We start from the raw sequence: 25,871 nt of genomic DNA, 5'->3' as shown, positions 1-25,871 counted from the left end.
AGGTCTTGACTCCCATCTTGTGAGACCATGGCTACCATGATATACCAGCCCCGAGTTTCTGCGGGAAAAAGACTGCTGATACGGCATTTTGACCACGCTGACAACCTGCCCTGTCATGCGAGTTGCCTTATTACGGTCATGTGTGAACACCCCCTTTTTTGAGGGACAGACGCCGTTAGGCATTTTACACTTTGCATGGTTGTACAGTGGCCCCTAACACGCCCACATAATGGGGAGGAGCATCTCCAAAGGATGCTTAAATTATCGGGGCCATAGGCGGCGTGATGCCTAGAAATAATCCCCAAATGCTTAGAACAAACCCTCCCGATTATTATTTAGTACTTGACTTGACTCACGTGCATGCCAGCCTCCAGAAGCTTCTCTAACAGCGCTCGAGGTTTCTCGCTCTCGTTGTTCTCTCGCCGCAATTTCGGACTCGATTAGCCCATTACTTATTCTTCTAACTCCATTATCGAGTACTCCGTATAAGAGGGCCTACCTAGCTATTTGGCTCCGGGACCCTGCTCCATCGCACATTGCGTTTTGTTCCTTCTGAAGCATTCGAATACAGAGACGGGTCATGGCGTCAATAGCCCAACCATGGTTGATATCGAAGTACGTGCATTACACCGCACTTCATTGCACGATTTCAAGTACAGGTCAGCTAACATACTTGATGGCTATCTTCAGATTCATCGATCCCATCTTTGCCGTCGGCGTCGGCTTGTCTGCTGCCTACGTGCGGATCCAGCGTGAAGAGCGAGAGAAATACCCCGAACAAGCTGCGAGTGCTGCTGCACTTTGGCAAAAGGGTGTCAGGATGACGAAGACATATTTTGGACGCGAAGAGGAGAAGTAACTCGGAATATGAAGGAATTCCGAAGTCGACTAGAGACGAGTAAAAGATCCCAGAGCTTGCCAATATACACATATGAGGCTTCTGGAGGGACATGGGTTGACGATCAACCACATCCTACGACTGCGACCATATCATCCTATCGGAGTCGACTTGAGTGGTCCGTTTCTAAACAACTATTCTTCACGAGCACTGAATTGTGTCTCCGTCTCATACACCCCCCGCGACTTGCTGGGCACCATCCATTGGTTTCTGGAAGCTCACCCGGTCTTTGACGTAGATTTCGAGTTGCATCTGGGCTACGTCGGGCTCGTCGAGACTTCCACATCTGGCCATGGAGTCAGTAACTGAGCAGGTTCAGGCAAGGAGCACAACTCACTTGATGCAGGTCTTGTCTTCCATGACCTCAGGCTCACAGTACATGGACGAGCCACATGCTCCGCAGAAGAAGTGCTTGTTAATCTTGCCACTGTCTCCTACGATATCGAATGTCTTTGGCGTACCTGGTACTGCATTACGCCGTGCGCCCGGACCAATTCAAGCTTGAAGACTTACCAGCGGTTATCTGGAACTTCGCACGGTCGACAACAACATTCGGCAAGCCTGTTCCTCCGCTCCAACGTTGGCAGTCCTTGCAGTTGCAGAAGATTTTGGCCGTGATGTCGCCTGTTCAACTTGTTAATTAGAAGTTCCTCTGCCTGGATGAAAGGATCGCAGTACCGGTGTATTGGTACTTGACTTCGCCGCAAAGACAAGCTCCTGTGGTTGCCATGGTTCCTCTCTGTGTTGGAGGGTTTGGGTTGTGTCTTCAGTGTTTTTAGAGAGCAGAGGGCAAATGGATGCGTGAGTGGCTTAAGGCTGCGAATGCAATGGCCTTATATCATTGAATGTTCTGAGAATTTGATCACTTGTCAGATGCCCCGGGAAAGTCCAATAACTGTCCTTCGCAGGTGGAGGTCTGGGTCATGGTCCGATGCCATTTGCTAATTCTGCTGAGGACCACCCTGCCAATGCATGCACAATGCTTTGAAGAACACAGGTTGGTATCATTCTGCGAGAAGACCAAGGCGGCGAAAGGAATTACAGACAGCGCGATCTCAATTAGAACGTTTGAGAAATGACTATGGAAGCAGCTCGTATCATGTTACGCTTTTGGTGTTTGCCCAGCCGCCATTCAGCAATCTCAAGTAATCGATCTACTGCGTCGCGTCCCACGACAGTAATGATAGTATTGATCGTTAACGCCAGATAATAGCTTGCCATTAAGGTATATAAACACAGCGAAGTGCGGATGGTCCTCGTGGGCTGTCTAGTGTGTCCAGTCCAAGAAAATGTTCCTTTCGGTGTGTACGGAGTACATGTGCCTAGGTAGGTACCCAACACACGACCTTCGTCTACATACTCGATGATTACGTCGGGCTCTTACTTTATACCAAGTAGCTTTGACGCCGCGCCGGCTGACCGATCCCCTTTGGGCAGGTGAGTAAGACCTGCTGGTGGTCTGGCTCAGGCATCCCAGCTACTCGCACGAACTACCCACAACCAGTCTAGGAAAGCTTCTGTGGTCCCAGAAGTGGAAGCTCGGTATCTGACGGGCAATGAAGATGACACGGCAGGTCTGGGGATGGTGAGACGTCTCCTTGTAGTCGAAAGAGACCACCTCTTTCCGTCATTGATGGATAGTTATCCATGTTTGGTCATGAACAACGGTAACCAGGAACTCAAAAGTGTCTTCCCATTTTCCTCCTCACTTCACACACTCCTAAAGGCCCGCGGCCCGTCCTGCTTCGGTTGGTCAGATACGTGTGTATGATACATTGCGCCGGTGTGTTGGGATCCCGGCATCCAGAGTCGATTACCCCCGATCTCGTGAACGACGTGACAACATGACGGCACCGAAAGTCACCGAAGGCACCGTGGCCTTTAACTACCCTACACTCCCCAAGCCATGCGAAACATGGTACAAAGTCTACGGAGACCTGTCGTCGGCGTCGGCGTCGTCGTCGCCTTCAGCTCGCCGGCCACTCGTCATCCTCCACGGAGGACCAGGGTTGTCTCACAATTACCTCCTCAACCTGTCGCGGCTGGCGGGCGACACGGCGACGGCGCTGGTCTTCTACGACCAGGTCGGCAGCGGTCAAAGCACGCACCTCCGCGAGAAGCGGCTCGACGAGTCCTTCTGGACGGTGGAGCTCTTCATGGCCGAGCTCGACAACCTGCTCGACCACCTGGGCATCTCGTCCTCGTTCGACCTCTTCGGCCACTCGTGGGGGGGCATGCTGGGCTCGCAGTTCGCGGCGCGCGGCCACGCCGGGCTCAGGAAGCTGGTCCTCGGCAACGCGCCGGCGAGCATGCCCCTGTTCGTCGCGAGCTGCGGGTCGTGGCGCAAGCAGCTGCCGGCCGACGTCGACGACGCCATCTCCCGCCACGAGCGCGACGGCACCTACGAGGACCCAGAGTACCAGGCCGCCGTGACCGAGTTCTACAAGCGCTTCGTGTGCAGGGTGTTCCCTTTCCCCGGGGACTTCCAGGACTCGATCGCCTGGGCGGAGAAGGACGACACCGTCTACAGGACCATGAACGGACCGAGCGAGTTCACCGTCACCGGCAACCTCAGGACCTGGAGCGTGGAGGACCAAGTGCACAAGATCACCGTGCCGACTCTTCTTTTGAATGCCGACTACGACGAGGTGAATGATAGGTATGTTTGTTTTCCCAGGGTCAAACAAAGATGTCACACTTTCTCATCCCCCCCTCCCCGGGTGTAAATCCACATTCTATACACTACTCTTTCCCTCGCAGGTTGCGCACGTCGACTTTCTCCCCCCATTCCAGAGCATTCTTCTTCCCCGACCTACCTACCTACCTACCTACATGATGATAGGGGGAGTATTATAAGGGGGAGAAAAGTCGTGACGTGACGCTCCAGTATCATCTCAAACCCAAAAACACGAACAGGCGCTGACATTGTTGTTCCTGGGACGGCGAAAAAAAGCTGCTTGTACCCTTTCTTCAACGGCATTCCAAAAGTCAAATGGTACAAGTTCTCCGATACGAGCCATTGTACGAACCTCGAGATCCCAGAGAAATACTGCCAGGTCATTGCCGATTTCCTGCTCAGCTCTTCTTAGAATTGGGGTCAGGCAGGGTCTGGTGATCGTGTGATGGCAGAGCGGGTCTTATTCACACGATACTCTCGTCCTATTGCAATCGGGGATAGGGACCATACCAGGAGGGCTCGCGGGAGAATGTATATACCTGCAAGAGCGAAGAGGGCAACCCCTTCGAAAAACAGATGAAGGAGAAGTGAAGATTGATTTTCTTTTCTGTTCCCGTCGTCCTGTCAACCATGTAACGACCGCAGAACTTCCCTGCCTTTTGCCCTTGGCCAAATTTCCAAGGACACAAGAACACCACCTATACACATAGAGACATGCCCGCCAGAGGTGGCCCTTCTAGCCCTGTCACTGTTCTATCACGCTGAAACCTGCAAATTAAAATACCACAAACCTTAGACAGAAGTCCGTGAAGGCGATTGATGGCCTTGTATCGGAGATTTTCTTTTTCAACATATCCATCAGCCATCAACACGTAGATCCCCAAGACACATGGATCCGTTCCAAAGGTCGGTAGGATGTGTACCTATCATACACACTTTCCGACGAACACAAGCTGCCATTATTAAGACAATAAATCACAAGTCTCGAAGTCGAAATCTCGTTCTCGCTTTCGGGCTTCCCTCTTCGTTTTCTATATGTATCACAGACCAATTACTGTAATATCCACGAGCGTGACCAAAGGCATCTAGACGACCTTGCCGAAGGCCGGGATCAATGTCTGTGCCAGCCAGAAACTGAAGACCAACTTAGGTCCGGTCATGAGCATCTTGGGCACCAATCCCTTGAAGAAACTAGTTGGACCTTCGTTCTTCATCATGCTGGCGACGATTCGGAATCCAGATTCGGGGTTGTCGAAGTTTCGGTTTTGGATACGAGTCTTGATCACATCGAGGGGTGCCGAAACAATCAAACTGGCCGACGCGCCTGCTACGGAGGCGACAAAGTTCTGACCCCATGTAGCCTTGTTGTAGTCCTCAAGCTTGAACAGTTTTTCCTTTGCCCAGGCCGAGCCACCGAACAGGGCAAATGATCCGGGAGCATTTCGTGCTGCAGTCCAGCCCGCTCCACGGTATAAGCCCATACCCTCGTCTGCAACGATGCGGAGGAATCCTCGCGAGCGGAACGCCTCGGGGTTGGTTTGCCGCTTGATCTTGAGCACGTCGAGGGGGAGGAGCACAATTTCACCGATACCAATCAGCGAACCTGCGGTCGCGTTGAGGATTGCTTTGCCTGTTCCCTTGCCGAAGGCCTTGTCAAAGTCGGATGCGTGGTGCTGTGTTAGGTAGTCTCGCACGAAAGGCTGTCCTCCGTATTTGTATATTCTCTGCAGGACTTTGTAACCAGCGGCGTAACCGAGACCAGGGAAGAGGGAGGTGAATTTCGAGAAGACCGGAGCTGAGGCATAGTCCCTGAAAATGACAGTGTTTAAGGCAGATACATTCGATACCTAGGCCTGGGTCAGCAACGCAACCACGAAGACTTCAACAGATTGGAACCCCTTACTTTGGTCGAGTTACTCATTAACCGTTTCGCAATCGTATCGACAGGGTGAAAAACAAGAAGCTCGGCCACACCAGCAGAACCTGTCGACCGATCGCATCAGTCTCTGTTCGTCTAAAACGCAAAGAGCATGGCGCAGCTCACCTGATCCGAGCAATCTAGCAGTACCAGACTCCCTTTTGTATTCTTTTCCAGCCGAGCCTAGAGCGGCTGGCGCTAGAGCAGGAGGGGACATGTCTAGGAGCAGCTAATGCGTAGCTATATATCTCTGAATGTGCAGATGAGAAAAAGGACCGCGGTGAGACTCCGGGAGGGCACGTGGAAAGCTGCGATGCCTGCGCCGGGGAGTTGCAACGTCAAACCTCAGATTGTCTGGCAGATGTATGACGAGGGTAGCGGCAAGTATTAGAATAGATGCGAGTTGTCAGTGACAACGGTAGGCGTGGATGAGAGGGCGTCGAGAGGATGAAGTGCGAATCTGCGAGACCTGCAGGAACTTCGGAGGAAAGTTGCTCGTGGAAGCGAAAAAAGTTTGGTGGAGACGATTGTGCACAAAAAGACTAAAGACAGCAAATTACTCCGCATCCGCAGAAAGAACTTCTAATCGTTTTTAGTACAGAGGGATCTATAAGCTACCGATCATCGAGGTCCTGATCCCTAGGTGCCTCAGGTAAACAGCAGCGAGGTGAGGTTCGACTCTCATCGAGTCTGCCCCTGCTGATTTGCTTTTTAGATGGTTAGATGCTTAGTTTCACATGATCTTGAAATCTAGGAGAAGATTGAAGGGAACTGACGTGGAGCGAAGTGAAGAGGGCGTGGCAGATAGGTACATAGTTTAAGTAGTTGTCGAGCCCTAGTCTTATGATACATCGTTCGTGACTTGTTCGCAGATCATGATGACCAAAAAACCTCCCGTGTCACATCTCTTGTCATGCAATGATTGCTTGAATTCCCGCTGATCCATAGTAAACCCATCCGTCGCTGTCAATGCAATGCTGTGAATGCACAATATCCCAAGATAGGTCTATGCCAATTCGAAGACTCTAGGATATAGTCGTAAAAGGGAATTAGGCTCTATATAAGCTGAGCACTTTCCAGCTTTATTCTGGATTTGATCCCGCTCGGATCCTCCTGTATGCTGTTAGTAGAAGTTCAGAGTGTTCATCAAGGGGTGCTCATACTTCTGCCTTCCGCTTTCCAAGCACCGAATCAGGGGTCGCGGTTCTCCTGACTCCTCCTATCGGTGTCGACACTCCGTCCTTCTCCCGACCTTTTGTGATTTCGGCATAGCAACTTGCATGATAATAGCGACCACCAACGTTGACAGCATCCTTCCAGATGAAGTCTTGGACTTCCTCACTCCACTCACTTTTGAATGGCTCCTGGTCGATCGGACAAGCCAAGGATCGCAGCACAGGATCTGCAGGCACTCGTACAAAATTTTGTGGCTGCTTTTTCGCTGCTACAGAGGCACCATTGGAGGCGCCTTCTTCAGGACCAGCCTCGTCTTCATATTCTTTACTTGCGATCCATTCTCGTTCATCGACATACCAACTTCTATTCTGTCCCCGCTTCTCAGCCTCCAACATTCGCGCCTTTGTTTTGAAATGCCAGTCCAAGTGACGCGCTTTCTTTTCTTTTCCAGAATCGTCAGCCGTGAAACGTTTCCCGCAAGTGCTGCACTGATTTGGCCGAGCGTTGAGGAAACTGGAGATCAGGTGCGGACGTGGGATTCTAATAGAAGCCGAAGTCAAGGTCACCTCTGTCATCACATCGTTGCCAAAAGCGAATGAGGCTACAGGGGGTGTAGCACCCTGTGGTGGCGTTGTGGCTGCAGACAAAAGACCCGAGGCACGGAGCTGTGCTAGTAGTGGATTTTCTGGCGCCGAAGGTAGAATCTGCGGTAATGACTGTGGAGTGTTCATGCCGGAGTGAGGTGGAGCGTAATAATTCGGCGGCGGCGCGCTTTGTTGCTGCTGGCTAACAGTCGCGCGCAGTAATTCGGCTAAGTTTTTACTGTTGAAGAGGGTACTTGTAGGAGTCGCCGATACAGCAGCATGCTGAACTGGTGGCTGTGGCGGCATGTAAGGGTTGAGGAGAGGATTCGGTGGCAGTACGGGAACCGTAGTCTGGGCTTGCTGCTGACGAGCAGCGATCGACTTCTCAGCCATCTTTTGTGTAATGGTGTTTCGAATTTCCACCAAGTCACCCTCTGATGCACTTCCACTATCCAAGATCTCCTTTAGCGTCTGAAGGCTGGTCAACTTTCTTTGAGCAGCTTGATCCATCGGATGCGTAGCGCACACAATCTTCGCATCGGTCGTAAGATCATCGATGTCGGTATGCAGCTTCTTGAGGTCTACGCCTCCGGCAGAAGACACAGGACGAGGGAGTGGCGTAGGCGGTGGAAACTGTGGCGGTTGCGAAGATTGAGGATAAAATGGTGGTGCTTGGAGGGGAAAGGCTTGGGCGTAAGACACGGGCGGAGCTGGCTGAAATGATTGCTGTGGGATGGCTTGCTGCGGCCGTGGACTTCTAGTATGCGATGGGATGGAAGGGTTGAAGGGCGGCAAACTCTGAGGAGGCGTGGGCGTACTGCGGTAAGGCTGAGTTGACGCTACCCTGACTGGCGCACCGTGAACGGGTGTGGGCGTGGATTGATAGCGGTTCGCTGCAGGTGTAGCGCTGCGAAACTTGTTGAGACTGTCGACAATGGTCTGGGTGCTTGAATGAGGGAAGACCGGGGTGGTTGACAAGGACCCCGGAACTGGTTCTCGCCATGTCTTGAGCATCTCCTCCAGCTTCCGCCGAACATTTCCGTCGACTTGGGAATAAGCAAGCATAAAGATTTGATGGAGATTCCGCCCGAAGTACACCGTATACGGTGATCCCACATTTTTGGCAATCGAGTCCAATACATATAACGCCGGCAGCTTTCGAGCAGGAGGAGCCTATCGAGTCATTAGTTACCAGCCTCACAATGCTCCAACTTCAGCTTGGGGATCTTCGGCAAACATCATGGCAATACAACGAAATGTTGGGACATACTCGATTGATATGGTTTTGAAGAACTCGCGAGATTGCTTCAGCGTGTTCAATATTCTCTTTCGCGATCAAGGTCAGGTTCGAGATTTGGTATCTGTCGTTGGTCACAAGATCTTCCAAAGAACCTTTGTAGTCTTCAGCGACCTCGTCAGAGGGCAGTCCAGACATGATGATGGAATAAGGAGATGAGGCCGCAAACGGAAAATGAGAAAGATTGGGATGATCAGAGCCTGGTCAGGGTTCGAATCAGTCAAACGGGCTATTGGCACGTAGACGGTCTGAGAAAGCTCAGTGTCACGTCAATGAGCCTGTGAGAGCTCTTCAAACTCGAGGTCGGACAGAAGTGCCTGTAGACGACAAAAAGAGGAATGTCCTGGTATCTTTTGGCTATCTAAACCCTTCGCGTGTAGCAGAATTCCTCGTTTGTTTCGAATACTCCAACCAAATCCCTAGCAATGCCAATGCCCCCGTGTTCTGATCCACCGATCACTGTTTCTTTTCACTTGTTCCGAGTCATTGGATGGCAGCAGTCACGTAGGACAGTAGGTTCATCTCATGTCTGGAGACCCAGTCGAAACGCCGCAGTGAGGATGCGGGGGTTGAAATAAGTCTTTATCAAGATGGCACAATAGTAACCGGAGCCAAAACAATCAACAAGAAGAGAGTGTCTAATTTAATCCGGTGTGGCTGCTTCGAAGGGTAAAGGTGAGGCAGAAGAGTGAAGGGTTGTGAATTCAAGGTAAAGCGAGGGACTTGAAGGAAAAGGTTAACAAGTTCGCAGGCCGCAAAGTCCAGGAGCGGCGAATGACAAAAGCGGCGAGCACTATGCCAAGACATCACGTGATGATTACATTTGTTTGGCCTCTTGGGCGCTCGGGTGTTCTCTTCAACGTCTGGCGGCATTTGGTCTGACTATGCAACACTGCAATGATTTCGTCATGAACGATGTGATCAATCAGCTGGTAAGACGAGAGGTATTACCCTGCTTACTGGTGGAGCAGTTGGCTACAATCCGTTGCATACGGGCAGCAACTTCGAGTATGGACCACTCACTCACTGCATCGCGAGCTACTACAGGACAATTTTCCCCGGCACTAGCGATCAGCCTGTACGAAGATGGAACACAACCTTAAACGCATATCATGACCTCAATCAATCCTCCCTTTCTCAGTTATCATTCGCCAAATGTCCAGAAGTGCAAAAGTTGGTGGCCGGGTTGTGTCGATCGCATGTCTGCATGTGTCAGAGAAACTGTGTGCCTGAAGAGGCTGCACCTTTCTGTCGGTTCCCAATTGCGGTAAAACAGCTCATGATGGTGTAAAACACGAGCATAAGAGGCTCACCAGGATCCTGTCCCTGCCGCCTGCCAGGCACGGGTGCCCTGGTAGTCGGACGCGATGCCAACGACTGACAGAGGTTACACCTGGTCCGTAGTCTGTCGGTGTTTGGCCTTGCGGTTGTCTGCTCAGTTGCTTCAATGCCGAGCTTGGCAAGTTTATTTACTACAATGCTTCTGGAGTGCCGGCCAAAGGCAACCGTTTTCAGACGCATCCTTCTAACCTACGCAGGGGACATGTCTTAGAGCCTCCGGAGGTGACAACCTTCCTCATACTGAGAGTTTAGCGATGAGTCTATGACAGCAATATGATCTTGTGGGGCCCTGTTCTCCACTACAGGTACTGATGAGAAGGATGAAATAAAGAGTATTGTGAGTCCTTAACAATTCCAGTCCCTCGTTTACCAGGTTCTTTCGAAGCTTTGCCGTCGTTGTTCCTAGTGTTGCTCTTAGAAGTCAGCGAGATGGCTTGGCCTGTAGTATTGTTAACGTCGTCCGCAATTTTTGTGATGGTCCTTGGTGGACCAACGTGGCCATTTCAAGAGCATCGTTCTGGTGGTGCAGAGCCGCCTCCATGGGGCTGTAACAGCAGAACGATGCAAATCCGAAAAGACTTCAACAAGGCCACACCACAAGAAAGAAAGCAATACACCGATGCCATCAGCTGTGTCATGACTTTTCCCTCGAATTTGGAGTACGTACAGCGCTTCCAGCAGATACCGGCGGCTAATCCATCATAGTCAAACACAATACAGCGGCGCAATCAACCGGTATTTTGATTATGCAACCGTCCACATCAATTTGACTCAAACCATCCATTTGGATGGTTTCTTCCTTGTTTGGCACAGGATGTTTGTCCATTTGTTTGAGAAAGACATGCGAGAAAATTGTGGTTTTCGAGGACCGATGCTGTATTGGAATTGGCCCTCCACCGCATTCGACATTGACACAACTCCGATTTTCAATGGCGATAGATACTCGATGTCGGGCAACGGGGAGTATTTCAACCCTGGCCCTTACCAAGTCGGGCCGAACTTCATTGTGCCTCATGGGTCGGGAGGTGGATGTGTGACCACAGGCCCATTTGCAAATCACACAATCACTATGCAGCCAAGTATCGACCCTCTATTCTTGCTCACAGGCGACCCCCTTCCCCAGACTGTTTTCCAGAAGAACGAATCATGTATGACTCGTGACCTCAATTCTTGGGTAGCGACTAAGTTCGACAATTGGACCAGAGTTGAAGATGCCCTGAAGTGTCCCGATCAAGCGTGTCTTGCAAGGGAGTTGAATGGCGCGTTTGGTGGAAATGATTTTGGATTGCATGGAGGCGCTCACTTCAGTGTAGGCCCACCCGAGAGCAACATCTTCGTGTCTGTACAAGATCCCATATGGTGGCCACTGCATACAATGCTGGACAACCTCTATGTCCAGTGGCAGAAGAGACATCCCGATGTCCAAAATCAAACATGGGGTACGGAAACAGCAAACAACGTCCCTCCCAGCTCCAATGTCACCCTTGATACTTGGACTCCAGATTGGGGGTATTTTGCTCCGTCTATGCAAATGAAGGACTTAATGAGCACTACCGCTGGCCCATTCTGTTACGACTACGAATGGGAAGATGGTCCATATAGCTGAGATAAGATAAGAAGACTGAATACCACGAACATATCAATCCCCTGCACGCAACATGTCGATGTTCTTGTCGGTGCAGATTGAAATGACATCGACACTGTCATTTCTCTGATGGGTAACAGTTTAGTGATGAAATGCCGTCATTGACCCTGCACGTGATATCCGGAAGGGGATGGATACTCGGCAGCCACCTGATATATGCCGCAGACGGCGTCACTGAGCCGACTCTCATCTCCTTCACCTGATGCACATAGTACGCTGACAAGAATCATTCTCAGAGAAAAGGTATTTCGCACATTGCTACTCTCGCAATTGTTTCAATCCTATCCTGACCCTCCTCAACGTATCGAACCTGGGCCCTACCACCAGCGTCTTAAGACACCAAGACCAAGACCATCCTCTTCAATTGTCTGAACATAGAACCGCCTATTTACTACTTTCGAATCCAGTCACCTTCTCTACTCCAAGGAGATGCGTTTCTCAATCCTGCTTCTCCTCGCCTTCGTGGCTTACGTCTTTGCACTGTCGGCGCATCAGAAGCCTGTCGTGATCTCATATCCTGCGGATACTCCTCCTTCGGTGATCGAGAAAGCAATGGAAGAGGTTGAGAAAGATGGCGGCATCATTACACATGAATACTGTAAGGCACATATTTCGGATTAAGAGCAATTGTCGCCTTACTGACTGTCCGTAGCACTGATTAAAGGATTCGCAGCCAAAGTGGCTTCAGCCACTCTTGATAAGATCTCTGCGCTTGCCGAAGACTTCAAACCCTATATTGAAGAGGATATTATCGTCCGAATTGACGGTTCTACTGATTCAAAGAATGAGTGAGCTACTTGCTGGGAAAGAGCAACCGAAGAACTCGACGTTTCGGTATTGATGACTTGATGGCGCGACTTCACATACAATTTCCTTCGAGGGGCTTTAAGGCATGTTAGGTCCTGGGAATAGGCGTTGGAAGATAGGGCTTGTTTTTGTAGTGTAAATGAGGAAGCATTCACAAGTGCCTTGGGATTTGCATGTTCGCCTTCTACAACGTGCCCACGTCTCGATTCCTCTTTCCCAGTGGTGTGCATGTTCTCATGTTGAAATTCTATGCCTTATTCAATTATTCCAGAGAACTCTCTTTCTCTTGGGGCATTTGTTCCATGTACATCTGTTCCCTCCGAAGTACGGTCGAAGCGACGTCATGTTAGCCATACGCGCTAAGGCGCCATATTGAGATTCGCCCAGCTAACACGCGTGCTCCATGGCCGGGTCGCAAGTTGAAACCATTCGAACCCCATGCCAGATTAACAACATATTCTTCGCCGGCTTCTCAAGACTCAATGCATACATCTGAATGATGAGATTTCCACAGGTCAAATCCCGACGACTCTCATGGCAACCGACGAAGCAATCGCAGCCGGTCTCATCGACTGGGTCAATAGTCTCTCTGTTGCGGAACCCGTCTATACGGTGGATGACTTGAGCAATGGGGATATAGTCTGGAAAGTTCTTCGTGTGTGCTGATAGAATACCTGGGCGACCTCATGGACTGATGACTCGCAGAACAGATTGATCGGTTCAGCTTTCCTGGCAAGTTACCAGAAAGCCCCGACACAGAGCAATGGATACACAAATGGACAAACCTCAAACATATTTACGATGCGCTTTCTATCTTTCTCACCGAAGAATGCGGTCAGAGACTCCCCTTCCCGAATGGCCGACCTGATCTCAAAGCTATCGCCCAGTCGTCCTCTCTTACCGATACGATCGCCCTGTTGAAATTGCTCGTTGTTGCGGCCATCAACTGCGCAGACCGCATTGAATACTTGAAGCAGATGCAAGAGTTGACCGAAAATACCCAAGAGGTTCTCATGCAGACTGTTCAAGAAGCGGGTGAGGATGAAAGCGGGACAGATGAAGCCGATCTCGCAGATGTAGGCATAGCAGCAAACCATGATGAGATACCCACGTCGCCACGTCGGTCTGGAGAGATGGAATCTGTGTTGGAATCAGAAGAACGCCTGGGTAAAGTGATTGCTGATAATCAAAGGATAGCACACGAAAAGAGGGAGCTACAGAGACAACTAGATGAGCATCATATGCGGTATGAGAAGTTACAGGAACGTTTTGATCAGGTCCAGGACGAGTTGAAAGAGACCGGTGACCGGCTTACGGCGGTTCTTGCGGGTCGATCGGACTCCTCGACGAGGCCACTAGATTCGAAGCACGACACTCTCATTGCTACCCTCGAGAATCGAGTACTAGAAGCGGAAGCGGAAGCAGAGGACCTTCGCAAGTCTAATGAAGTGCTGAAGATCAAGTCTGAAAAGGCGCAGAAACTACAGGACGACTATGATGAAATGAAGATTGACCGAGATAAACTAGCCCGCAAAGCTAATACGGCAGAAAAGTATCGACAAAAACTAGAGGCCAGTCAAGATCTCGAAAAGGAAAATGCATCCCTCCGGACAAAAGTCACAGAACTGCAAAGTCAGCTTAAGCAGTCAGATTTTGCTCGTGCAAGTTCAGGTGACCTCGCAAGGGAGGTTGATGAATACAGGCGACTGCTACCAAGCATTGAGCAGGAACGGTACGAATTAAATGAGATGAAGAAACGCCTAGAGTTCGACTACCACACTCTGGAGGCACGCTATCACGACACTGCGGAACAGTTATCTCGACGGCAAAGGGAAGTCGAGGAATTGCAGAGTCGGCTTCAGGATTACGACGATGGCATTGCTCCTAGCGCAAAAGACCGGTTTTCGATGAACCCAATCGACACAGACATTGAAAAGGAAGAGGCGGAGTTTCAAGAGACTGAAGCTCGACTTGCAGCTGTCCTGCTTAATGGTGACGCTTCTCCTGCGCCTCCTGAGGATTCCAGCCTTACGCTTCCGCTTCCGCTTGAGACAAGTTCTGCTTCTGGACTCGACATCGACCTTACCAACGACGTAGAAGGTGTCACTGAGGACGAACTCAAGGCCATCATGGCTGCGATGCGAGCCCAGGCACAGGCAGGCACGGCAACAGAGAGAGAGTCGTCTCTTCGTGCACAGAAAAAACTCATCGTCACTGTTGAGCGTCAGAGGAATAGAAACAAAACTCTACTCGAGCATGTACAGAAACAGGACCAGATGATCAAGGACATGCAGAAGCAAATCGCCGAGGAGCAGAGCGATCAAAAACGAAAGGAAGACGTACCTCCCACTCCACCACCAAAGGACGATGCTTCCCCTGCACCTAACCGTCGAGTCGAGCCAGGGGACGAAGAAACAGAAATTGAGCGTCTCACGAATCATAATACGATTCTTCAGCGTGAACTCAGACTCGTGGCTTCAGCTTGGCATGAGCAAAACGTTCGGCTGGCTAGCATGAGCTCGGCTGCGTCGGGGCGAAGTCGAGTTTTTGGTGGTGGAAATGAGCCTAGAGGGTTTCTGGGTCGACAGAGGCGCAAAGTCGATGCTGTCGCATTCGGTCGATGACGAGCAAGGGTATTTGCCGCTTGTTGTTGAAAACAAGTAGAGACTCGGACCACAAGGCCATGATCACATTCATATGGTCCTAGCCTTCCCTCGCATTTTGGACACGACCACCGAGTCTTTCAAAGTATGTGCGGATTTAAGGGCATTCATTTAGCCTACAAACTTGAACATTTGGACCGGACGGTCTTGATGGAAGGCGCATTGCAGTATGATGCTACGAAGAGAACTCTCTGGCTCTCAGGAGATGTGTCACGAAGTTCATATTGACGCCTAGAAGGCTTCTTGACAGAGGCATTCTTACTGTGGCCGCTATCTGCTGTCCATATTGGCGGTCGAGCATGGATCTATAAGAATCGCGCTCAAGGAAGACGGCTGGCTCAAAACACCCGCAAACCGTGGAAACGAAATGAGAGATGACAGTTTTGCTTGAGCCAGGAATGTGTGCTTTATCAGATGCCTTTGCGAGTACTGTGCTCGGTTCGTATGAGTCCATTTGGAAGCATGCGAACAATGCGGCGTGGTGTGCGGATGCGAGTGCGAGTGCGAGTGTGGAGTTCTTCGTGGCAGGCCACTAGGCCCCAATCGTCTCCAAAAGAAGGCGTTCTCGGGAGTCTGGCTGCCCGCAATCAGGTACCCGTCGGGGGGCTAGGGGTGCCTGATGCTGAGAGCTTTAGGCGCTAGCTCAGTTAAGGCTCGTTCCACTGTTGCACCCGACTCCTCCATCTTGCGGGGAACAACTCATGCAACCCGCATATCACCATCAGATCTAGCTACTATCGACATCTTCCCATGGTGTATTCAGGTCCTATTCGTACGAACACAGCTGTAAATCCTCTCCTGCACCTTCTGATCTTCTTTAAGCGACTACAGCTGACAAAATGGGCTCGGCTGGCGAGGTCTATGTGACCATTTCGGCGCTCGAAGGAGGGCAGCTCACCCTGCCCGAAAGGTTGTTCATCACGGACGCAGATCCAGAGAAGAAGGCAACTGTGCCCTCGCTGGCGTTCTTGATTCAACATCCGTCTCAGAATGGGAAACGCACCAGACTTGTTTTCGACCTTGGTCTGAAACGCGATCTGACCAAGTACCCTCCTGCACAGCAAGCCCACATCGCCAACCGCCAGCCAACTATTCTCCGTCCTGATGTTGGCGACAGCTTAAAAGCAGGCGGCGTCGACCCTGCCAAAGATATCGATATTGTGATACCCAGTCACCTCCATTGGGACCACGAGGGCACTCCCGACGACTTTCCCAACTCGCAGTTTGTTGTCGGGTCAGGGACATTCCACCTGCTGGAGCATGGCGCACCTCCTCACTACCCAAAAGAAATCTTCAATCCGGATCTACTGCCGCGGGACAGAACTTTGGAGTTACCGCCGGTGTCGAAGGACGGCCCAACAGCGGCGGCCAAGCAGACAAATCACTCGTGGAAGCCTTTCGCAGGGTTTCCCGCCACGGTGGACTTCTTTGGCGACGGTAGTGTGTTCATTGTCGACAGCCCCGGCCACCTGTATGGGCACGTGAACTTGCTTGCAAAGACCGGGCCACAAAAATGGGTGTACCTTGGGGGCGACTGCTGCCACGACCCTCGCATTCTAACGGGCGAGAAGGGCGTGGCACTGTACGACGACGGACATGGAAACCTTCGGTCGGTTCATGTGAACACGGAGCAGGCCAAAGAGACGCTGAAACGGATTGGTCCCTTGTTGAAGACTCCGACGCCTAGCCTGGAGGGAGGCAGCACTGTGGAAGTGATTGTGGCTCACGACGGGATTTGGAGGAAGAACAACCCTCACAAGTTCTTCCCCGGCACGATATAGTGTCAGATACTTATGAGAAGAGTGCCACCTTGTCTCTGGTTGTCACCTTCATGCATCCTGGTTCATGGTCTTGCTCTGCTTCTGAAGCACCACAGAGATTGCTTTCCATCGACCATGTCCTACGTACCCACTGCTTCTGCTCCCGCTGAACGCTTGGAACGTGTACTAGTAGTTCATGCTGCTGCATCAAGATTGTCTGCATGGCGAGGGCCCTCGTGTCCAAGATTACGTATATGATCTCCACAAAGCTGTTTCTAGGGTACAATATGCATTGTCAAGCGTTTGGGGGCTCCAGGGCCTTCTGTCCTGGTCGCTCAGGTCCAACCAGCCAACAATTACTCGTACAATAATGACAATAGTAGAGCCTGGTGGCCTCAGCCTTGTGTGTGGGAATGAGGCTAGACCTTTCTGTCGCTGCCCCGCCGCCGTTGCCCGTTACCCCGACCCACGTCCCCCCTTTATTCCTCCTCCTCCTCCTCCTCCTTCTCCTTCTCCAAGAGCTCCAGGTCCCCATTGAATTGGGGTAACCCAACAACATCGATGCTTTGCTCCATCTACGCCAAACCCTCGGATTGTCAATCTGGCGTGTCAGGTGCTTCGCTACTCATGATCCGTATCGCGAGTAACCTCTCTAGTCCCTTACGGCTAGAATTTAGACCCCTCGCACGCACTCGTACGGAGCGGGGTTCTGGAAAATACTGACGGGACTCTTCTACGATGGGTCTGCTACAAATCTAATTACTCTTTCAGACCGCATTGGGGTGATGCCGAACTTTGCCGCTTCGCTTGCCTTTTGCTGCGGAGAAGTTTCGAACGGGTTTCTGGGTTCGAGGGGACCGACTGATCTGTTTTTGGTATGGTGAAGAGCCGAAATGATTGATGTGATCGTCAGGTTTTGTGTTCAATTGACGCCTTTTTTTTGTTCCGGTCATTCTCCAAAGAGCGAGAAACGTCTACATTGTTTACTTGTCACTTGTCAGTTCTACTGGTATATTTGGTTTCAGACTGAATCTGTACCACGTGCAAAGGTCGTTTAACCACCTCGCCTAGACTAGACCGCTGACTAGAGTTGACATCATCTCATACACACATCTCTCCAAGTACAGCAACGGTAGCAGCAACGACAACAACAACGTCACCGCACACAGAACAGTAACAGGTATACTGTAGCACGTCCAAAGATGTCTTCAGCAGACAAGACGATAGCCTTCATTGGTACGTTTCTCATTCATGTCTCCCCAAGGTACTGGTGTGTGTGCATCATATACATGCAACCTCACGCCCACGCACGGACGACTGACCACTGGACACAGGCATCGGAGTCATGGGATACTCGATGGCAGTCAACCTCCGGACGAAACTCGACGACTCATACACGCTCCTGATCTGCGACGTGTCGGAGACGCTGATCCAGAAATTCCTGCATCAGATGGCCGGGCAGGGACCCGTAGAGGTCATCTCGAGCGGGCGGGAGGCCATCACGCGCGCCAACACGGTCATCACGATGCTCCCGACGGCGGGGGCGGTGGAAAAGGTGTACCTCGACGCGACGACGGGGATCATCCCGGCAGCGGTCGACGTGTCCCGGTCCACCAGCGGCGAGAAGAAGCTGATCATGGAGTGCGGCACGATCGAGACGGCGACGATCCTCAAGGTCGGCGGCAGCGCGGCGAGGGAGGCGGGGGCGACGCTGGACTTTGTCGACGCGCCCGTGTCCGGCGGGCCCATGGGCGCCGAGGCCGGCACGCTCACCTTCATGGTCGGGGCCGGCACCGCGGCGGCGTTCGAGCGGGCCAGGTCGTACCTGCAGTACATGGGCAGGCGGGACAGCGTGTTCCACTGCGGCGAGGTGGGCGCGGGCACGGCGTTCAAGGTCATCAACAACTACCTGTCGGCCATCACGTCGCTGGCGGCCAGCGAGGCCCTCAACATCGGCGCCAAGATGAACCTCGACCTCAAGCTGCTCACCGACGTCATCAACGTGTCCGGCGGCCAGTGCTGGGTCACCAGCCAGAGCAACCCGGTCCCCGGCATCCAGCCCAACGCCCCCGCGTCCCGGGGCTACGAGGGCGGCTTCCGCATCGAGCTGTGCAAGCACGTCCTCGAGATGGGCAGCAGCCTCGCCGACATGGTCGGCGCCAGAACCATCCTCGACAAGCCCACCCTGGCCGCCTTCACCGAGGCCATGGCCGACGAGAGGTACAAGGGCAAAGACGCGAGGGTCGTGTACAAGTGGTTGAATGAACAGGGGAGATAGAATCAAAGCAGGGTCGAATGGACTACTATGTGAATACTACAATGATGACAAGAAATTCAACCGACGTGTCCTTCTTCACGGTTATCAATATCCTACCCGTAGATGGCCATATGTTTTGCTTTCCGGTTTCAACACACACACACACACACACACACACACACAAGCGTCAACCTCTGTACTCTGGACTAGTAGATTGGAGATGGTTTAATGGCCGAAATAAACCAAAAAGAGAAGGAAGGAAAGAAAGAAAGAAAGAAAGAAAGAAAGAGCATAATGGATTTGGCTGTACTAAAAAAAACAAGTGACAACCAATGAACCCCAAGCAGGGTATTGGCCAATAGGACGCGGAAAGAGGAAGGTAATCATATAGAGCTAATTACACAGATCTTGTGATGGTATTATAGTCACACTCGAAGATCTGGCTTAAAAATCTAACTACGAGCAGTACGGTGCCACATTGACATAAAACCACCAGCAAACAACAGTCTAGCAAGTGGTATAGATGTGGGCACAAGCTGCCGAGTCGGTGACGGTCACAAAATCCTCCGTCACGTTACCAACCCGCGACTCCCACGGGGTTCCAATCAAGGAGAGGACCTTGGTCTCGCCCGAAGTGGAGAGGTCGAAGTCGTGGAAATCAAACCAGAACAGCATGGGACTGGTGGCGCTCTCGAAATACAGGACCCTGTCGCGGATGTCAATGTACGTCCTCCACAGCGTGGGCCAAATGTCTTGGGTTCCGGCCTGGTTCGTCGAGACAAGCGGGATCATCGGGTCGCTGACGGCTCTCATCATGCCCGCCGTGTACGACACCGCGGTTGCCGAGTCATTCGCAGGGGGGATGTAGCGGTTGTAGAACGAAAGTCGCGCGAAACGATCTAAGGTGAAGAACGAAATGTGTCAGCCAAATTCATGCCTTTTTCGTTTCACTGAACTTTCCCCCTGCTTATGATGGCGAGCGCGTGCGCGCGCGTGAGAGAGACAGAGAGAGAGAGAGCAAAAAGAAAAATTCCATCATACTCACCTGCAGGACGCGCCGTGCCGGGGAGAGAGTAGTTGGCAATCTCCTCCCAGTACGCGTTGATGGCCAGTTGTTTGTTGTACGCCGGCTCGTTCGTCATGACGGTGTAATTGGGTGAATGGTAGCAGCTCAGCTCGCCCTCGGTGTACTCCATGATGAGATTGTCGCCCGTTGTGTCGGTGAATGCGACGTGCAAGTTGGTGCTGACTCCGGGAACAACGGGCTTGGACACGACCTGGAACTTTTCCGCACCGCCGCATATGTCCTCAGCGGCTTCGGCGACGGTGGCGTAGTTGTCCAGGACGTATCCCATCCAGAGTGTGTTGTAGACGCCCGGAATCGAAGTGTTGCGCGTCGGATACACGCTGTCCCCCAGGTACAGTGTGCTGCCGGTGAGACCTTCCGAGTTCATGCCCTCGGTAAAGGCCGAGTTGTACATCAACGCTATGATGGAGCCATATTTGGTCGTCCAGTTCAGCGCGTTCTCGGGCACTCCCCCGGTTCTTTCCAGCCCGGCAGGAAAAGCCCAGAAGGTGGTGTTTGTGTCGGTGACGAAGTCCACCGTACGACCGATTGTATATCGACCATCGACTCTGGCATTGTAGGTCGCCCTGGAGCAGGCGGAAGACAGGCCCTGGATGCTCGCGAGTGTGAGAAGAAATAGAGAATTGTGGGTGTACATGGTTTTTGTGTCTGTCTCTTTGACGTTTCTGCCCGCAGGAAGGAAATGGAATTCACAATGCAACACAATTCTGCCGCGTTCAGGATGTTACCTTTTGCCTACCTTTCCCCCGGGGGCTCCCGCTCTATACATAGACAATTGGTGTAAACCCGATCACCCTTCTGGCGGTGCATCCGAACTTGACCTTCCGGCTTGCATCCAAAATCTGAAAAGTTAATTCGCGCAAACTTTCAGTCTCGTGGGTATCCTAGCTTCTGTGAACAGGCAATAGACCCTCGAACTAGTTCTCGTTCAAGGCGCACCTGGGGAAAGTAATTGCCTCCGATGGAAGCGCCATCTCATCGCTTTCTGGCGAGGAACGAGGTGGCTTTCTCTTGGCCGTCTGTGTGTAGTTACACGACTGGCACACTCACACACTCTCAACATCAAGCTTACGTTGGGTGGGACCCCTTGAAGAATGCGGCTCAACTCTTCAGCATCCTTTCGCATGGCAGTGCCACAAGCGGAAACGTGGCGCTCTGACTTGAAAACAAAAAGACTTGTAGGTTCACATTGGCGGGGATATTGATGACAGCTCTATTGAATGGATAGAGCCACTCGATGAATTCGAAAACGCTTTGCCTAGGTAGGTGGCTTGACTGTAGCGACTGATATTTCATCTCCTATTCATCAGCCGGCTTAGAAATCGAGCACCGTGCACGGTGAAGAAAGAAGACGAAGTTAGTAACAAATAATAACAGATTGAGTAAAATACGAGCATGAACACAGACCTTCCCGCCGGATTCGGCCGCCCGGTGCCGCCGCCTTGGGAAGGATTCATTCTTCTCTACGCCAACATCATCCCAACCACTGTCTCTGTACTCATATAGTCCTTTCAGACATGGCCCTTCAAAGGCGATAGACGTTCTAGACTGCACCAGCCTAGTCTTGGCGCCCACCCGGAGACCAGTGACCCCGGTCCATCCTGATCTCCTCAATATACCGTCCTCCCTGCAGACAACACGGGCCTCTATTTAGGCTTCGCCAAGTCCAATGGAATGGGAATACATCTATCTTCTCAATTCTCTTTCCTCTTTCGTCAGAATGTAGTGTAAGGGCTACGAGGATTCGGTACCTAGATAGAGTGCGGGGGGGGGCCAGGTATGCATGTATTAGTGGTTCGGGGTCTATCAAATACCTAAATATATACATACATGTGCATACCGAACACGATCGAAACATTTACAGCCAAGGCAAACGTCGAAAGCCAAGTAAACGCATCTCTGTCGCCTCTCCAGTAGCATTACTCACTCTCATGGGTATCTTTTCATAACAAGGTGGCCTCTGATTTTCAACCGAAGATGACGCATAATCAACCTAGTAAGCAACGCATTTCCCACGATGTCCAGGCCATGGTCAACCCGCTTCCAGCATGTCGGCGTAAATGTTCAAACTCGATCCAATGACATCTACAATTGCCCATGTCTGTGAGCCTCGAAAGACCTGTGCCCACACCCTCAACACGCCAGCGCTGAGGTATTTCATGGCTGCAGGAGTACCCATCGGCACGTCTACGGGCATGGCGAACTCTGTCTCGTCCAGCATAGTCTTGACCAGCGTCACGATTTTCTGTTCGTCATTGGTGATTGATGGCCCCGCGTCTGGTAGGCTCAACGCTTCTAACCACTTGCTCAGCAAAAACGCACATTCCAGCGTACATAGCGAGTGTTGAATGGACCACATGAACGTTTGTGTTTGCGCAACCAGGTGGATGCCGATCTTGACGGGGATGCTCAGTGCGTGGGCCGAGTGTAGCACGGCGCGCACGAGTTTCGGGGTGCGTTTGACTGATGGGCTGTCGCGAAAGGCATTGGCGATCTGTGTGGGGTCACGAGTGTCCAGCGCGCGACCAGGACCTAGGTCGACGTTCAGTCTGATATATGCTAGTCGTAGCAGCGCCGTGGAATTGAACGTCACGGGGCCATTTGGATTCATTGGATCGAGGGAGGACTCCGGGTTCCGTTTCCATGCCATCTGCCAATTTCGAAGAGCTTGCTCAATAGCGGCGACGTCGTCGTTGCGTAGTTCGCCATCGTGATCAAGACAGTAGCGTGAGGTATGGCGGACGAAGAAAATGTGTTGGAGGATGGCGTGAACGAGAACGTAGTTTCCAAGCGAGGAATTGTAGGTGTTGACTTCAGTGTTGGTGCGGGAGAATAGGCGATGTAGAGCCGTCTGAAACCCAACCTCTGGCGGTGTGCGGGAATGAATTTCCTTCCATTTGGCGCCCGTAGGTGCTTTGAATTCAGCAGCGTTGCAAGGGAGTGGCAGATCGAGCTCTGAAGCGAGGATGAGAGACGGGATGTTGTAGACGATGGTGTGGAAATTAAAGAAACAGAAAACTATGAACTTGGTCCGCTTGGTTGTTTCGCGCCGAATCCATTCTGACCAAGTAATATTGTCCGTCAAGGGTGGGCTTTTGAACCCATCATCTCGCACTAGGGTTGCCAGGACGCTCTGAATGGCAAGAGCTTCACGTAGAATTTCACGATGTTTCGCCCATGTAGCCATAGCCATCAGCAGGAGTAATGCCTGCGCTGTTTGCATCAGCTCTTCCTTGTCAGCGGCCGGATCTTCAGGTTGAGATGGCAACCCGAGGCAGCCAGACAACGAGCCACTTCGAGGCGTCCCTTCGACATGGAAAGCCTCGCTATACTTCTGTTGGCTAGAATACGTCGAGGGAGTATCTGCCGAACGATGCGACGCAGCAAGTTTGGCATCCCGCTGTCGAATGCGCTGTATTGCGATCGACTGGCTTACATTGAAGAGCTCCACGCCTTTTTGACCCTCGAAGCAATACTGAGCTCCGACAGCAGCCATGGCGAGTATGAGTTCTATGGAACAGTTGTTGACTGAAAGACTGTGGATGTGAAGGAAGGGAAGATGCTCGTGAAAACCGTTGACGTATCCCGCGAGGTATCGCGATAGCGCTAGTCGAGAAGGTAGCTGGAAGTTACTAGGGACTGCATGCGCGAACTCGGCAAGTTTGACGGCAACATTCTGCCTGTCGTCCATGTTGAGATCATGCAGAGGCCTCAGAGGGGTGTCTTGTTCGTTCTGATGAGCGGTAGGGCTTTCTTCTGGTTGTAGCGATGGCAAGCGTGATCCATACCGAGAAAATGAGCTCGAGTCTTCTTGCCGATCGGTGTTCTGAACTGGCCGTGACACAGGCTGTTGTCCCGCAGACGGAGCGATGTCCATCGGTTGTGTCAAGGACTCGGGAGAGAAAAATGGAATAGGTTGCTCGGCACTGATCATAGAAGAGAAATGATAGGAGGACAGTGCCCCGTTATCCATGAAATTTGCAAGATCCTGAAGTGAGTCGTCAAAATCAAACCCGCCGAGACCCATCCCGCCCATATTGCTCAGGTGATTTGACGGCGCTTGCATTGATGCTTGCGCATCCGAATCGGCCATGAATTGGTCTGGAACAGAAAAGATTGAGTTGGAAAGTTGATTTGACTGTGGCATCGCAGCATGGCGTTGATTGTTCTGGGGTTGGGCATGTTCCGCTGCCATGAGCAAGGTCGCGAAAGACAAGTCGTGGTTATTTGGCGTTGCTGCTGTCGGCGGGTTCGGATTGGGTGTCATGAAAGCGGCACCCACCATGTTTTGAGAGGTAGAGAAGGCGGGCGAAGTCAAGCTGGCGGCATCTGTCATATCGAGGTTCGCGCTCACATTTGCATCTAGCGGTCGTTGCGAGGACGTCGATTGCGAAACACTATTGCGATGTTCTGCTCTCCCGTTTCTTCCCCAGCGTTCTGCATCATGGCTCAGTCTCTCGTGACGGACGAGAAGGTCACTGGATCCGAGTCAGGTACGCTCGATGGTCTTTTGGGCGTTCTGCATACCTTCGGGTAAATTTGCTGTCGCATTGCGTACAGGCGAAGGGCTTCTCCCGGGTATCTAATCACATCATGAGCAAGCGATTCCATGACACCTCAGACCATCATACGGGTTCTCTCATGTCGTTGAAGGTGCTCTAAGCGAGCAAAGAATCTCTGACAGTGCTGACACTGGAATCTTTTGGCCTTCTTGGGGGGTGGTTCCGCCGTGTCCTGATCTTGGTGCTCAGCCTGGTCATTGTTATCGAGCTTCGTGCTGGCCTGTTCCTCAATCATGTGGGAGCAGGAAAGGGTGCTGGTTTTGGAAAATGAGCTTCAATGTGGAGTATAGGAATGGTGGCCCTTTGGGAGAGTTCTGCGATGAGCTTGAGCTCGATCAAGATGGAGGAGGAATGTCTGGGGAAATTTTCTGGGGATGCTTTGAAAGAAATGAGGGATGAGAGGGCAATCGATTTCGGTGCGGAGCGACTGCAGCATGGGCGTGAGTGATTGATTGATAGGCGGCGACAGGGCATTGGACCTTTCGCGCAGGCACTGGCTTCAATGGCTTGGCCCCAGTGGCGGGGCTCGATAGGCGCTGCAGGCACCACCCAGGGGCAAGAGCCTGTGGCGCTCTCCAGGCCTTCGTGAGGGGCAACAAGCCCTGGCTATGCCTGTGGGGGGCCAAATGAAGGACTTCTGAGTGGAGGCCACTGTCTAATGCCATGTACATATATTGTATGCCCAGCACCCAGAACAGAGCACAAGGACCTAGTAAGGCCTCTGGTGTCCCTAATATCGACATGTTTAGGATACAGTGTAATCAGCTCAGGATTTATTAGGCCCTGGCTCTCTAAGTTAGATCAGACAACAACCAGAACAGCTTGCCCTGCAGAAACAGCGTGTGTCGATAGCGGGCACTCTACACCCTGCATTCGTCCCATGTGACAACAAACTCACCAACCCCAGAGAGCCCAAGGATCACCGCGACCATTCGCCTCGAAGAACCCTCTCAGGCTCGACAACGCCTCCTTGGAGAAAGCCAGGTCCAGCCAAACTACTAGCGCACTAGGCGAAAGGGCCACCCAAGAGTCCCGTTTTGGGATATCCTTTTTACCCCAATCTTCCCAGCTGTCGATTTGCGGCAGAGTGGGACCGTCTTTGGAAGGGACCTGTTGGGTTGTTTGACGAATGTCTAAGAACATCTTCAGAGACATGCTGCGTTCATGTCATCTCAAAGACCTCAGAGGGCATTTTCGAC

General features: G+C 51.9%; 13 protein-coding genes across 13 annotated transcripts; 7 read left to right on the top strand and 6 right to left on the bottom strand.

The window, feature by feature from the left end:
* Positions 1–580: 580 nt before the first annotated feature.
* Positions 581–859, top strand: PV08_08845 (uncharacterized protein; the record flags this gene model as incomplete). Its single annotated transcript, XM_016383167.1, has 2 exons — positions 581–615; positions 691–859. The coding sequence occupies 2 exons, from the start codon at positions 581–583 to the stop codon at positions 857–859; spliced, it is 204 nt and encodes a 67-aa protein (XP_016233870.1).
* A 207-nt stretch (positions 860–1,066) lies between these two features.
* Positions 1,067–1,628, bottom strand: PV08_08844 (uncharacterized protein; the record flags this gene model as incomplete). Its single annotated transcript, XM_016383166.1, has 4 exons — positions 1,067–1,184; positions 1,236–1,359; positions 1,412–1,522; positions 1,577–1,628. 4 exons carry the CDS (start codon positions 1,626–1,628, stop codon positions 1,067–1,069), a joined length of 405 nt encoding a protein of 134 aa, XP_016233869.1.
* A 1,114-nt stretch (positions 1,629–2,742) lies between these two features.
* Positions 2,743–3,987, top strand: PV08_08843 (uncharacterized protein; the record flags this gene model as incomplete). The annotated part of the gene is made up of 2 exons (XM_016383165.1): positions 2,743–3,557; positions 3,786–3,987. 2 exons carry the CDS (start codon positions 2,743–2,745, stop codon positions 3,985–3,987), a joined length of 1,017 nt encoding a protein of 338 aa, XP_016233868.1.
* A 673-nt stretch (positions 3,988–4,660) lies between these two features.
* PV08_08842 (uncharacterized protein) lies at positions 4,661–5,710 on the bottom strand (the record flags this gene model as incomplete). Its single annotated transcript, XM_016383164.1, has 3 exons — positions 4,661–5,422; positions 5,479–5,558; positions 5,620–5,710. The coding sequence occupies 3 exons, from the start codon at positions 5,708–5,710 to the stop codon at positions 4,661–4,663; spliced, it is 933 nt and encodes a 310-aa protein (XP_016233867.1).
* Positions 5,711–6,650: 940 nt separating this feature from the next.
* Positions 6,651–8,688, bottom strand: PV08_08841 (uncharacterized protein; the record flags this gene model as incomplete). Its single annotated transcript, XM_016383163.1, has 2 exons — positions 6,651–8,426; positions 8,524–8,688. 2 exons carry the CDS (start codon positions 8,686–8,688, stop codon positions 6,651–6,653), a joined length of 1,941 nt encoding a protein of 646 aa, XP_016233866.1.
* Positions 8,689–10,452: 1,764 nt separating this feature from the next.
* PV08_08840 (uncharacterized protein) lies at positions 10,453–11,497 on the top strand (the record flags this gene model as incomplete). Its single annotated transcript, XM_016383162.1, has 2 exons — positions 10,453–10,550; positions 10,597–11,497. 2 exons carry the CDS (start codon positions 10,453–10,455, stop codon positions 11,495–11,497), a joined length of 999 nt encoding a protein of 332 aa, XP_016233865.1.
* Positions 11,498–11,965: 468 nt separating this feature from the next.
* On the top strand, positions 11,966–12,328 carry PV08_08839 (uncharacterized protein; the record flags this gene model as incomplete). Its single annotated transcript, XM_016383161.1, has 2 exons — positions 11,966–12,134; positions 12,189–12,328. The coding sequence occupies 2 exons, from the start codon at positions 11,966–11,968 to the stop codon at positions 12,326–12,328; spliced, it is 309 nt and encodes a 102-aa protein (XP_016233864.1).
* Positions 12,329–12,877: 549 nt separating this feature from the next.
* On the top strand, positions 12,878–14,967 carry PV08_08838 (uncharacterized protein; the record flags this gene model as incomplete). Its single annotated transcript, XM_016383160.1, has 2 exons — positions 12,878–12,998; positions 13,049–14,967. 2 exons carry the CDS (start codon positions 12,878–12,880, stop codon positions 14,965–14,967), a joined length of 2,040 nt encoding a protein of 679 aa, XP_016233863.1.
* Positions 14,968–15,845: 878 nt separating this feature from the next.
* On the top strand, positions 15,846–16,787 carry PV08_08837 (uncharacterized protein; the record flags this gene model as incomplete). The annotated part of the gene is made up of 1 exon (XM_016383159.1): positions 15,846–16,787. One exon carries the CDS (start codon positions 15,846–15,848, stop codon positions 16,785–16,787), a length of 942 nt encoding a protein of 313 aa, XP_016233862.1.
* A 1,181-nt stretch (positions 16,788–17,968) lies between these two features.
* PV08_08836 (uncharacterized protein) lies at positions 17,969–19,044 on the top strand (the record flags this gene model as incomplete). Its single annotated transcript, XM_016383158.1, has 2 exons — positions 17,969–18,002; positions 18,101–19,044. The coding sequence occupies 2 exons, from the start codon at positions 17,969–17,971 to the stop codon at positions 19,042–19,044; spliced, it is 978 nt and encodes a 325-aa protein (XP_016233861.1).
* A 486-nt stretch (positions 19,045–19,530) lies between these two features.
* Positions 19,531–20,747, bottom strand: PV08_08835 (uncharacterized protein; the record flags this gene model as incomplete). Its single annotated transcript, XM_016383157.1, has 2 exons — positions 19,531–19,922; positions 20,069–20,747. 2 exons carry the CDS (start codon positions 20,745–20,747, stop codon positions 19,531–19,533), a joined length of 1,071 nt encoding a protein of 356 aa, XP_016233860.1.
* Positions 20,748–22,142: 1,395 nt separating this feature from the next.
* On the bottom strand, positions 22,143–24,907 carry PV08_08834 (uncharacterized protein; the record flags this gene model as incomplete). The annotated part of the gene is made up of 3 exons (XM_016383156.1): positions 22,143–24,588; positions 24,638–24,692; positions 24,802–24,907. The coding sequence occupies 3 exons, from the start codon at positions 24,905–24,907 to the stop codon at positions 22,143–22,145; spliced, it is 2,607 nt and encodes an 868-aa protein (XP_016233859.1).
* A 659-nt stretch (positions 24,908–25,566) lies between these two features.
* On the bottom strand, positions 25,567–25,827 carry PV08_08833 (uncharacterized protein; the record flags this gene model as incomplete). Its single annotated transcript, XM_016383155.1, has 1 exon — positions 25,567–25,827. One exon carries the CDS (start codon positions 25,825–25,827, stop codon positions 25,567–25,569), a length of 261 nt encoding a protein of 86 aa, XP_016233858.1.
* Between the last annotated feature and the right edge of the window lie 44 nt (positions 25,828–25,871).

The sequence above is a fragment of the Exophiala spinifera genome (assembly GCF_000836115.1).
Source record: "Exophiala spinifera strain CBS 89968 unplaced genomic scaffold supercont1.6, whole genome shotgun sequence".
Taxonomy (NCBI): domain Eukaryota; kingdom Fungi; phylum Ascomycota; class Eurotiomycetes; order Chaetothyriales; family Herpotrichiellaceae; genus Exophiala; species Exophiala spinifera.
This window is presented reverse-complemented; position numbering and strand designations above follow the sequence as displayed.